At 40.5% G+C, this 13,727-nt stretch overlaps 1 protein-coding gene across 2 annotated transcripts in view; it reads left to right on the top strand.

The window, feature by feature from the left end:
- The window catches only part of MAPK9 (mitogen-activated protein kinase 9), a 73,957-nt gene extending 64,085 nt beyond the window's left edge, over window positions 1–9,872 (top strand). Inside the window, exons 10-12 of one of the 2 annotated variants that reach the window (XM_049874558.1) lie at window positions 1,401–1,464; window positions 5,056–5,127; window positions 6,712–9,872. In XM_049874558.1, coding sequence (XP_049730515.1) covers window positions 1,401–1,464; window positions 5,056–5,127; window positions 6,712–6,854 — 279 coding nt within the window. In that variant the 3' untranslated portion in view covers window positions 6,855–9,872. Of the gene's footprint in view, window positions 1–1,400; window positions 1,465–5,055; window positions 5,128–6,706 lie in introns of both variants that reach the window. The other variant, XM_049874559.1, reaches the window with a different exon arrangement.
- Window positions 9,873–13,727: the final 3,855 nt, after the last annotated feature.

Genomic DNA, 13,727 nt, shown 5'->3' with positions numbered 1-13,727 from the left:
CCTGGGCCACAGCCATTTTGGGGGGTTCTTACTATTGGGGACAACGCTGTACTTCAGAATAAATTTTGAAATGTTCTTTTTGATGATGAACATGAAGCCATTCCTTTTCAGTTTACATGTTTTGTAAAGTTGAAGGTCAGTGAAAAAAGGAAGACCCTCAACGAGATGGATTGACATAGTGGCTGCAACAGTGGGCTCAAGCATAACAGCAATTGTGAGGATGGCGCAGGACCAGGCAGTGTTTTGTTCGATTGTACATAGGGTCACTAAGAGTCAAAAGTGCTCCATGACACCTAACAACAACAACTATTGGGGCTCTAGCTTAGAGTGCCTTAGAGTGAACATGCTTAGACTGTGGTGATGCAGTTGTCTCCGTTTATGCAAATGCTGATGTGTAATTCTAATAATCAAAAGAAAACCAAACCCATTGCTGTTGATTCTGACTCATAGCAACCCTATAGGACAGAGTAAAACTGCCCCCATAGGGCTTACAAGGAGTGGTTGGTGATTTCAAACTGTTGACCTTTTGGTTAGCAGCTGATCTCTTAACCAGTATGCCACCAGGGCTCCATAATAATAATATCAACTTTTTATTAAGCACATGTTGTGTACCTGACACTGTGCCATGGGCTTTGATTATATCATCCTATCTAAAACACCCAATCAGATAGGTTAAGAGACTTGCTGGACATCACAAGATTGTTTATCCTTCCCCAAAGGCTTCTGGGCCTCTCCCACTGCCTGTGCCAGGAGAGTTCCCCTTCTGAGTTTGGTGCTCAGGTACGCTGTTCGATGGAAATGTTAGTGTGAGTGATCTTTAGCTGTATGTAAAATAACGATAGTGTGGCACTCTTACTTTATGCCATCAGTGGAACGCATTTTTATGTCCTGGCCTGTGAATCTGACCACCATTCTAAACATTGTTTTATATGAAAAGAATCTGATTTATAAACATCTGGTTTATAAGCAAACTTTTGGAGTGGTCCATTTCTGAGTTGGGATTGGGTTTGGGGTAAATGTAAACCTGAAATGTGCTCTGGGAGAGGACAGTGCTGCCCAGAGCTGCTGGCACAGTGCGAAGTCCATGGTGGCATGCTAGGATGTAGTCTGTGGTGGTCAGTTTTCAAATTGCATTTGGGCAGGTGCCTTACAGAGTGTTTTGAAGTCGTTATTAAGAGGAACATAATAGCTCTATATCTTTGGTTAATTTTTTCTTAATTGTGGTTCTGAAACTGATACGATATGACATTTATGAAAAAAAATCTTTAATACACCCTGAACTGAATGAAGCTAAATCCACATCTTAAGTAGATTAGAAGCCTTCCAAGTGGTTTTATCTTTGTTTTTGAATGTCTCGTTAATTTTTGAGCTGTTGACTTTACATGTAATTTAATTTTTAGCCACCACCTCAAATTTATGATGCTCAATTGGAAGAAAGAGAACATGCAATAGAAGAATGGAAAGGTAAAGGCAATGATTGTTTTGATGCTTATTTATGACATTTCTTGTCCTGTAAAGCAGAGGCTTTTAACTTTTTGACAATGGCCCTTTTAGGACCTGCAGCCCACTTATCCTATCTCTTCCCCTTTTTGAGGAGAAAAAGAATTTGAAGATAACAGAATTAGAGAGGAACAGGTACGAATTGTGTATTATTTGCTTCAGTAGAAGACATTAAGAGCTTTTATACGTGATTTTACATTATCAAGCACTAGCAAACTGAACTCAGTAATTGTATCATGCTTGCCTTGATAAATCAGTTGCCATCAAGTTGAGTCGACTCTGACTCATGACAACCCCAGGTGTGTCAGAGTAGAACTGTGCTCCATAGAATTTTCAGTGGCTGATTTTTTGAAAGTAGATCACCAGACTTTTCTTCCCAGGAGCCTCCAGATGGCTCAAACTGACAGCCTTTCAGTTAGCTGCTGAACACATTAACCATTTGTAATACCCAGGGACTCCTACCTTGATAACATGTTTTAAATTATTTGAGTAGCCCCAATCCACAGGCTGCATGTTACGTATAAGTTCCCTGTGTAAGCAGACATGGGGGAGCCAGGGCTGGGGACCAAGTGAGCTTCTGCTTGTATTTTTAAGAAATGTAGTTGTGTGTATGTTTTAAAATCTAATTTATAGGAAATTGCAGATCAAAGCTATGCAAATAGGTACTATTATCCACTATAACATTAACCAAATGACCCACAACAAAGTAAACTGGTAATGAAGAGGCTGATTAAAAGGCAAGATTAGTAGTAATTGAGAACCTTGCACCATGATCAGTTCAAGTCAAAACGGAGGGTCAACGCACCTGTCCCAGGGTGTCAGAAGTACCTGTTATCCACATGTACACACTTAGGGCATTGCCAGCAGTCACACTCCATGGCAAGATGTTGTTCCCAGCCCTCAGCACATGCTTGCAAGGGTCTGGTTTTAGTTCAAGAATATCAAAATTTGAGGAACCTCTGATAACTTACTTAGTAGCTAATTAGTTTTTCTTAAAAATAAAAGTTGAGGAAAAGACTTACGTATTTGGATTCATTTCTGCCCACTCAAGAGGGACTTACAACCCACCAGAGGATGCTGGTTACATCTAGAGAACCACTAGTAGTGATGGGGGAAACATGTAAGAATGGAGGTGGAAACATCAAGGACTTCGATAGTACTCACGCTCTCTCTTTTCTTCTCATTTGTTAAATTGGATTTTTTACTTACTACACTTTTTAAAAAATAATATTTTATTGTGGTTTAAGTGAAAGTTTACAGAGCAAATTAGTTTCCCATTCAACAATTTATATACAGACTATTCTGTGACGTTGGTTGCAATCCCACAATGTGTCAGCACTCTCCCCATTTCCACCTTGGCTTCCTCATTTCTGTTCGACCAGTTTTCCTGCCCCTTCCTGCTTTAACTTTGCTTTTGGGCAAATGCTCCACTTTTGGTCTCGTATAGCTGATTGTTCTAAGGAGCATGTTCCTTCTGGGTATTATTGTTCCCTTCATAGGCCTGTCTTTTATGTAGCTATAAAATTATCTTCAGGAGTAGCTTCAGTTCTGAGTTAGAAGGATGTCTATGGGCCATAGTCTCAGGGGTTCCACCAGTCTGTATCAGACCAGTAGGTCTGGTCTTTTTTATGAGTTTGTATTTTGTTCTACCTTTTCTCCCACTCTATCCAGTACCCTCTATTGTGATCCTGGTTAGAGCAGTCAATGGGGTAGCCAGGCACCATCTAATACTTCTGTTCTCAGATTAGTGGAGGCTGTGGTTCATGTGGTCCATTAGTTCTTTGGACTAATTGTTGCCTTGACTCTTTGATTTTCTTCACTCTTCCTTGCTCCAGATGGAAAGAGACAGTAGTTGTAACTTAGGTGGCCACTGGCAAGTTTTTAAGACCCCAGTAGCTAATCACCAAAGTAGGATGTAGAATGTTGTCTTTATGGACTATGTTATGCCATTTGACCTTGATGTCCCCTGATACTATGGTCCCTAGCCCTCAAGCCCAGTATCTCAGACCAGGAGGTGTTTGGTTATAACTAAGAGGTTTTCATGACTGTGCCTCCAGTGCACTCTATTATATACATGGGTATATTTACAGCATGTATAAATATGTGTGTAGGAATATCCACTGCCAGCTCTATATATGCATGTGAGTGTACTCCAATATACCCCCCACCCCTGTTCAGCTTACATAACTACATATGTTTCCACTCCTGCATTATTGTTTGTTATTATTCTTGTTACAGGATTGTATATGTAATAAACCCATTGCCATTGAGTCAATATTGACTCATAGCAACCCTATAGGACAGAGTACAATTGCCCCATAGGGTTTCCAAGGTAGATTCAAATTGCCAACCTTTTGATTAGCAGCTGTTGCTCACTGTAGCTCTTAACCACTGTGCCACGAGGGCTCTGTATATGTCATAGTATTTGCCATTGTTGCCTTTTACTCTTGTGTACCTTTCAGTGTCTTCCTTTGCCTTGGTTATGTTGTGCTGGCTTCTCCCATGTTGGGCAGCAAAAGTTAGCATGTGTCACTTGACCAAGGCAAGGTCATGGAAACTTCACAGATGCATCCAGACTCCCTGAGGGACCAAATTACTAGGCCAAGGGCTGGGGACCATGGTCTCAAGAGACATCTAGCTCAATTGGCATAAAATAGTTTATAAAGAAAATGTCATACATCCTACTTTAGTGAATAGCGTCTGGGGCCTTAAAAGCTTGTGATCAGCCATCTAAGATACTCCACTGGTCCCACCCCGTCTGGAGCAAGGGATAATGAAGAAAACCAAAAATACAAGGGAAAGATTAGCCTAAAGGACTAACAGACCACAACTACCACAGCCTCGACCAGACTGAGTCCAGCACAACTAGATGGTGCCCAGCTACCACCACCGACTGCTCTGACAAGGATCACAAGAGAGGGTCCTGGCAGAGCTGGAAAAAAATGTAAAACAAAATTCAAACTCACAGAAAAACACCAGACTTACTGGTCTGACAAAGACTGGAGAAACCCTGAGAGTATGGCACCCAGACACCCTTTTAACTCAGTACTGAAGTCACTCCTGAGGTTCGCCCTTCGGCCAAAGATTAGATAGACCCATAAAACAAAATGAAGGGCAAGGATGAGAAGGCAGGAAGGGACAGAAAAGCTGATAATGGGGAACCCAAGGTCGAGATGGGGAGAGTGTTGACACGTCCTGGGGTTGGCAATTAATGTCACAAAACAATATGCGTATTAATTCTTTAATGAGAAACTAATTTGCTCTGTAAACCTTCATCTGAAGCACAATTTGAAAAAAAAAAAAAGTTAGCCAGTGTCTAACAAGTGATTTTCCTACCTCCTCCTCCACTTTTTAAAACCCCTTAGCAGATTCAGAACTACCCTACATTTTGGGCTGTTTGGATGTTCTGGGGCCAGGTAGACTGCGTTACTGGATTGTATCGCAACTGAAAGTACACAGTGCAGTGCCCTTAGAGTGGCCACAGTTGAGTGGGGAGCAGGTTTTAGAGATGCAGAGAAACTGATGAAGCATTGTAACTTGCATTTTTATTTGAAGAGCTGATTTACAAAGAAGTAATGGATTGGGAAGAAAGAAGCAAGAATGGTGTTGTAAAAGATCAGCCTTCAGGTTAGTGATTGCTTTGTTTGATTGTTTAATATGTTTCCTTCTCTATTCAAGTTTTATAAATGGCAGCAGTGTGTTAAATGCCAGTTTGACCTGCATTGGATTTGGAAGGCCCTTGTGTGAAATAGTCTTCCTCTTTTTAGTGCTCTGGTGGTGGCAGTGGTGGCAGCCTGATGTGCCAGGCCCCAAACTAACTGCATTATTAAACACTGTTCATTGTTTCTTCCCCACAACTGCTGTTAGCTCCATTTACAGATATGTACATGACTCTCCCTGTACTGCCCCCACTAAGTTAAAAAAGAACAATTAATGCAAATCTAGGTAAAATGGAATTTGGTGTTCTTTTTGGAAATTGTTCATGCAATTCTCCTATTTTTCTGCTTGATCTACCTAGTGGCAGAAGGCTGACAAAAAACTAGGTAACATTATAATTATTACCCACTGCCATTGAGTCAATTCCAACTCATAGCGACCCTATAGGACAGAGTAGAACTGCCCCATAGGATTTCCAAGGCTGTTAATCTTCACAGAAGCAGACTGTCACATCTTTCTCCCAGGCCGCGGCTAGTGTGTTTGAACCACCTACCTTTTGATTAGCAGCCAAGCGCTTAACCACTTCACCACCGGGGCTCCTTTTTATAATTATGCTATAGCATCACTATGACTCAGAATTGACTCGTCAGCAATGGGGTATAATATTAGTGATGTTAGCTTATGTCTATAGTTGTCTACCTGTTTACTAAATAAAACTCTTAATTATCTTTATTTTCTCACTGCCACTGTTACTGTAAAACACACACACGAAAGTATAGATTACAGTATTTACGTCTTATTCTTGAATTTTATTTTCAACATGACCTAAGTGTTAAGTGTTTAGAAATTATATAACCTCAGTGAGAATTTAGGTGCTTATTTTTAACTAACCAGATTTCAGACTGCAGACCCTGATCTCTGAGAGCCTGAATAATATGTTTTTGCTCAGACCACGCTAAAATATGAATAGTAGGAAATACGAGTTTTATTTGCCTTGAAAGATTAAAATGTCAGTTTCCTGAATTCACAAAGCAAAAATAAAATGATCAAGGAGCCACTAAATTTTCCTTTGCTTTGTACACAGTCCTTATTTCAGAAGCTGTTTTTATTGCAGGAGGTTTCTTTGAAGGTTGATGCTTTTTTTCCTTAGACCTAGTGTTTCTGGCTGTAATTGAAATGCCTGACAAGACTTGAATCCCGTTTGAGCTTCAGTCTTTTATGATACTGGTAGTTTTAGGAGAAAGTCAACAATTTTCTTTTGCTGTCTTTTTGAAACCAGTAGGTATTTCTTGAGCAGTTAACATGACTATGCATGACTACATATATGATGTTTAGCCCCTGGGAAAAAAAGGGGAATGTTGTAGAGAGACAGGACTATTCAGGATTCTAGGCCTAAAGAAAAAGTTAAAAATATACAGTTGACCAACTACTTGTTTATACTAATAATTAGGATCGAGAGACTGTAGAAACCGAGAAATGGCCTTAAGTCTCATTGCCTGGAATTGCAGCAGTGTCATGCCTCAGATTTTATGATATTTGGTTTTCTTAGCACAGATGCAGCAGTAAGTAGCAATGCCACTCCTTCTCAGTCGTCATCTATCAACGACATCTCATCCATGTCCACTGAGCAGACACTGGCCTCGGATACTGACAGCAGCCTCGATGCCTCGACGGGACCCCTGGAAGGTTGTCGATGATAAGTCAGAAATAGCAGACTTATCATCAGTGAAGGAACTCTCACTTCCAGGGGCCTTCAATGCTTGGGAGTTGATGGAACCAAATAGAGGAGCTCCATGTTCTGCATGTAAGAAACACAATGCCTTGCCCTTACTCAGTTCTACTAGGATTGCCTGCTTAGATTATAAAACGAAGCAGATTATGTCTGAAGAAAAAAAGTGCAAGCCACAATTTTAGAGATTTTTGTTCAAGATCATTTCAGGTGAGCAATTAGAATAGGTGAATTTTTTTTATTATAGTTATTTGGTGATAGTAATGACAATTTCTCATCATCAGTATTGGTTGGGACTTATATGCATGTGACCACAAATGCTTGCTTGATCTTGCCCATCTAGCACTTTGGAAATCAGTATTTAAATGCCAAATAATCTTCCAGGTAGTGCTGCTTCTAGACTTATCTCTTAATCCTCTTAAGTAATTTGGTTGTCTGTTCAGAAAAAATAGATTTATGTGTCTTGATTGGCCATCATCATATTATCATATCTTACCCTCTTTTTATGGTGTCATCATTTACTCTCTTTTGTATTTCAGACAAAAAGGAGTATCTATTCAATAAATAAAAAGCCAACTTTTCTTTAATTTGTGGTGTTGGGCTGAGAATTATCATTCCTAAAACCGAGACACTTATAGGTACTCTTTTTTTTCTCCTAGATTGTCTTGATTCGAGATGATTTGTAAATTCAGCTTTACCACATGATAAAATTTTAAGTTTTGTTTTGTACTGCTGAAGACATGTAGACCTTCAAAATCCTATCTACTTTACCTCTTATTTCTTAGTCTCCTGGACTTATTATTAGTTTAAAATACTACCTAGAACTTTACCACCTTTATTAGGCACGTAATGCTCCATCTCAATAATATGATGGCAAATGGATTCTTGAATCCTAGAGTAGAATTTTGCAAAATAACCACTGCAGATGATCACAGCCATTTGCGAAGCGATGACTCTGAGGCAGAGACTGGACTGGGTCCTTTACTTAACCTTACATCATTTAAGGTAAAATACGTGAGTGGACAAGGCAGTGTTTCACTTTTCTAATACAGCATCATTATTCAATTTTATTTCTCTTCTAAAAGAAACCAGGTTTGATATAAATTCCGCTTTAGTCCATTTTAGGAAGCAAGGCTGATTTGGAATGCTTGTTCGTCCTTGTTTCCCATTTGTGGAGACATTTCCTGTCCCTAAGGGAAAGCTGTGAGAGGTCTAGAAAAACTCTTCAGAGGGAGAGGGATGAAGGACCCTGAAGAGTAGTGATTAATGATGGATTGTTTTATGATTTAAAACTGCTCACCTGAAATTGATACTTTCAGACTTTTTGATATGTAAGTTATTCACAAGTCATGAAGATACTGAGTATTTAAATATCATTGCAGAAATGGAGTTACAGTGATCACATTTCAGCTACCTGTGCTCATGTTTTTTCTTTTGAGCTTACTTTGTTATCGATACATATTTTGTGTTTAATTATTTTGGACACTATTTGTTCAACATTCTGTAGAATGTATTCTGAGGAGGAATTTTGATAAGAAAGTTTATTATAAATATTATCTAAAATATATGATTCTCTCTGTACCAGTTGTATCTTATTGGTTGGTCTTATCACTGGAATCTAGAGTCCTTGATGAACAAAATTAATATTGAAATAAGAAATCATTTTATATTGTACTATTAGACACATTCTAGTAAAAAAAAATGGAAGTACTAACTTGGATTGAGGCAGAAACGCCTCTTAGGTGGCTTGGGGTTATTTTGGCCTTGGTGGCCCGTTTGTTTAATTAAGGAAGATATCACTATGCATATAAACATCTTAAAATGGCCTTCTCTCTGATACATTTTCTTTAAAAAGACTTTATTAAATCTGTCTTTGAAAGGAAAAACAAAGAAAGGGGAGGTTTTTGAAACTTCATAATCTGCCCTGAAAGCTGTGTAAATGCAGCACCCCGGTTATGAGGGTACATCAAGGTCCCGTTGCTAGAAGACATCCATAAATGGAGTGAAGTGCCCACAGATCGGCTTTCTGCTCACTTGTCCCTCTGTGCCTTTCAGTGGGCCTGTTGTCACAGATGAAGCCGTGGTAGTGGGGACAGGTTTCCTGCCACGACCATCTTCCATCAGGGATTGGTGAGTGCACCTGGGAAAGGCCACAGGGCTGGAGACAGCCTGTCCTCATAGAAATACCTCACCCCGTCCCAGGATTATCCCTCCTGAGCCTAGCATTACCATGGTCCTGGTGCAGTGCACATGGTTTCAAATTGATCTCCATGGATAAAAGCTGATGTTGGATAAAGAATTGAAAAATGTGCTCAACTTTTTCATCTTTTCTATTTTATTTTTGTAATTTATATTGTAAACAACCCTGGAAGTAACTATTTTGGACATGTATTTTTATAAACCAGGTAATTTATTATTATCCTGGAATTTGGACAAGCTTTGTTTTGTTTATTGGCTTAGTTTTCAGGCACAAAGGAAATGACTGCCTCCCCTCTGTCAGGTCCTGATTTCAAATGCAGGTTCCAGAGAGCAGACAGAGTCCTAACAGAATATGAGAGCAGTTTAGAAGCACTGCTGAAGAGATGACTCAGCTCTGGTCATCAAGGAGACAGGAAACAGGGCTCAGCTCTTATCTTTGGAACATGATGTTCAGAGCTCAGGGCTGGAAGGAGAACGCCCTCTATAGGACCCCTGGCTGATACCCAGAATCAGTAGTTGAGACACTGAATGGGATCTGGTTTAATCAGAATGTAATGCTGTGTACATCATGATAACTGTGGATGAGTGTGGTTGATTTACAGTAACCCCTCCAGTATTTCATACTGGTAGTAAATTTAGGTGTGGCCTATCAGATTGCATATCTCAAAAGTAACATTGCCTAAGTTTTTATAATAAAGTATATTATGTGTGTTTTGATTGGTGAAAATAATACAGACTACATTTTAAAAGAGAAATATATTACATGTCCAATTTTTGTGTGTTTTTAAGTGACACTTGACTGTGTATTTTTACATCACCATCTCTGATTACAGACTTAACATGAACACAGGTAGATGTTGGAGTGTCGTGATTTCAGTCAACGTTAGTGTCTTAGTTATCTAGTGCTGCTGTCACAGAAACACCACAAATGGATGACTTTAACAAACAAATTTATTTTCTCACAATTTAGGAGGCTAAAAGTCCAAATTCAGGGTGTCAAATCCAGGGGAAGGCTTTCTGTCTCTGACAGCTCCAGGGTAAAGTCCTTGTCTCTTTTAACTTCTGCTCCTGGGCAATCTTCCTGTGGCTAGGCATCTCTCTTCCCCCCATCTCTGCTTCTCTCGTTTGCTGGTTTAATCTCTTATATCTCAAAAGAGATTGAGTCAAGATACACCCTATACTAGTCCTGCATCATTAACATAACAAAAACAACCCATTCCCAAATGCTATTATTACCACAGGCATAGAGTTAAGATTTACAACACATATTTTGTGGGGGGACACAATTCAGTCTATAACAGCAAATGTTTTCAAATTGAAAGGAAAAAGCATATGTCTGTTATTCTACTCCTGAAAATATTCTGCAAATCTCTGAATCTAATTTTTCATAAACAATGACAGTAAATTTTGACTTCAAAAATGTGCAAGTACAAAATTGAATATTGAGGGTATTAGTGTAGTTGTTTGCTCACACAGAGTGCTCAGGAGACTCCACCAGTTAACCTTCACTTGTATTACTTAAAATCTTTCGTGGTGCTTCTGGTTTTATGCCTGGGATTAACCACTTTTAATTTCCTTTCTGGTTTTGAGGCACCTTAGGATGTTTGATACTTAAAATCATAGGACTGGTTCAATTTCTTTTCTCTGCTTAAAAGAAGGACTGGAATCATTCTAGACCCTAGTATCCAGAGTATTAATCTTATTTTAAAAGGTCTCTAGAGAAGGAAAACATTTGATGTTGGGTTTCATTTCTCTCTGTCTTACCTCCCTCCCCACTTCCAACATCCACTTCCAACATCGACGGTACTAAAACACTTTTTACCTATTGACTGAAATGATGGGTGTGGGTGTGGTTTTTTGGGGGATGTGAGGGTTAATATTTCAAAATAACCCCATAATCAGCTACTTAATATTGCCCCCAAATTCTGTGGTTATTCATATGAATTTAAGCATAAGGTTTGACACAATAAGGTAGTTGATATTTTTTGTTTTTAATCAGAAAAGTTAACAGCCATCACAGTGCCAGAAAGAGACTCCACTGAAGTTGTATGTGCCCACATCGAGGATTTAAGGGGGATACAACTGTCAAAGCTACTGAGAATATGTCACACACTGTGCACTCAGGTCCTGAGGCCACATGCTCCTCCACAAATCGAAAGACTAAGGCTTTGGGGACTGAGTTGTCATTGTAAGCAAGAGTATGTGCTACTGACATTCCTTTGTCATGGCACCCGGAACGTTTGCCAACTCCCCGCCCACCTCAGCACCCCACCCCCCGGGCCCGAGGCGCGTGGTCCCCCACCGCCCCCACCCTCCGACCCCCCCACCGCCCCGCCCTCGGCCCCCCACCCCCCAACCCCCCTCCGGCACTCCACCCCCCACCCCCACGAAGGAAAATTATTTAAAAGTCATCTAGTGTGGTCCCCCACCGTACAGCAGTGAGGGACTGTAGTGGCAGAGAGGAGAGCAATGCAGCCTTCATCAGGAAGGGAAGCAGAAGGTTGCTCCTCCCTGTGTGCTACCTACCACGTGTTCTTGCAGATCTCACTCTTTGCCCTTTTGGTCATAAACATCTTTGAGAATCTGATGAAAACTATGTTCCTCTCCCTAGAGAAATGCCATGAGCACAGAATTTGCCAGACTTTCAGGGGAATCAGAGACCCCAGTGGATACCATGTGAAGATCCCTTTCTCCATGTATGCTGCATGTTCTTAGAGGGAACCAGAGCCTGCCAGAGCACTCTGCTCACCTATCTGCTCTCAGTTGCCCTGACACCTTGGCATGCAGATCGTAGGAGTGAGTAGGGAAATGTTAAGTCTTCACTCTGAGACCCAGCACTAATCGGTATTCTTACTTGGTATCAAACAGGCTTTGTTCCAGTAAAATTTGGGCTGTTTCCATGATTCCTTCCATGTGGAACTTAGGTGCAAAACTGAAAAGAATGTACTGTAGCTACAGCTTATAGTACAGACTTCATAGAAACACAGGTGTAATTAAATGCTGCATTTCTTAATTTTAAAGAGGTACTTCTGCTGAGCTTTGGTTGACTGAAATAAGTACTGTCTTTCACTTAAATAGCTATTTCAGATTGATTCTTCAATAATACTCTCTTCTCCACAAAACTTGCCTATGACTTTCCTATAGTTCTTTTTTAAAAAATAATTTTTATTGTGCTTTAAGTGAACGTTTACAAGTCAAGTCAGTCTGTCACATAAAAACCCGTATACACCTTGCTACACACTCCCAATTACTCTCCCCCTAGTGAGACAGCCTGCTTTCTCCCTCCACTCTCTCTTTTCGTGTCCTTTTAGCCAGCTTCTAACCCCCTCCATCCTCTCATCTCCCCTCCAGGCAGGAGATGCCAACATAGTCTGAAGTGTCCACCTGATCCAAAAAGCTCACTCCTCACCAACATCCCTCTCCAACCCATTGTCCAGTCCAATCTATGTCTGAAGAGTTGGCTTTGGGAATTGGTTCCTGTCTTGGGGCAACAGAAGGTCTGCAGGCCATGAACACCAGGGTCCTTCCAGTCTCAGTCAGACCATTAGGTCTGGTCTTACGAGAATTTGGGGTCTGCATCCCACTGCTTGCCTGCTCCCTTAGGGGTTCTCTGTTGTGTTCCCTGTCAGGGCAGTCATCGGTTGTAGTCGGGCACCATCTAGTTCTTCTGGTCTCAGGATGATGTCGTTGCTGGTTCATGTGGCCCTTTCTGTCTCTTGGGCTCGTAATCGCCTTGTGTCCTTGGTGTTCTTCATTCTCCTCTGCTCCAGGTGGGTTGAGACCAATTGATGCATCTTAGATGGCTGTTCGCTAGCGTTTAAGACCCCAGACGCCACTCTTCAAAGTGGGATGCAGAATGTTTTCTTAATAGATTTTATTATGCCAATTGACTTAGGTGTCCCCTGAAACCATGGTCCCCAGACCCCTGCCCCTGCTACCTTGGCCTTTCGAAGCATTCAGTTTATTCAGGAAACTTCTTTGCTTTTGGTTTAGTCCAATTGTGCTGACCTCCCCTGTACTGTGTGCTGTCTTCCCCTTTACCTAAAGTAGTTCTTATCTACTATCTAATTAGTGAATACCCCTCTCCCACCCTCCTTCCCTCCCCCCTCTCGTAACCACAAAAGAATGTTTTCTTCTCAGTTTAGACTATTTCTCAAGTTCTTATAATAGTGGTCTTATACAATATTTGTCCTTTTGCAACTCAGCATATTGCCTTCCAGTTTCCTCCATGTTATGAAATGTTTCACAGATTTCTCACTGTGCTTTATTGATCCATAGTATTGCATTGTGTGAATATACCATAATTTATTTATCCATTCATCCATTGATGGGCACCTTGGTTGCTTCCATGTTTTTGCTATTGTAAACAGTGCTGCAGTAAACATGGGTGTGCATATATCTGTTCGTGTAAAGGCTCTTATTTCTCTAGGATATATTCCAAGGAGTGGGATTGCTGGATCGTATGGTAGTTCTATTTCTAGCTTTTTAAGGAAGCGTCAAATCTATTTCCAAAGTGGTTGTACCATTTGACCTTCCCACCAGCAGTGTAGAAGTGTTCCAATCTCTCCACAGCCCCTTCAACATTTATTATTTTGTGTTTTTTGGATTAATGCCAGCCTTGTTGGAGTGAGATGAAATCTCA

This window comes from Elephas maximus, chromosome 2 (assembly GCF_024166365.1).
Source record: "Elephas maximus indicus isolate mEleMax1 chromosome 2, mEleMax1 primary haplotype, whole genome shotgun sequence".
Lineage (NCBI taxonomy): Eukaryota > Metazoa > Chordata > Mammalia > Proboscidea > Elephantidae > Elephas > Elephas maximus.
Note: the sequence above shows the minus strand (reverse complement) of the source record. Positions and strands in the feature narration are given on the sequence as shown.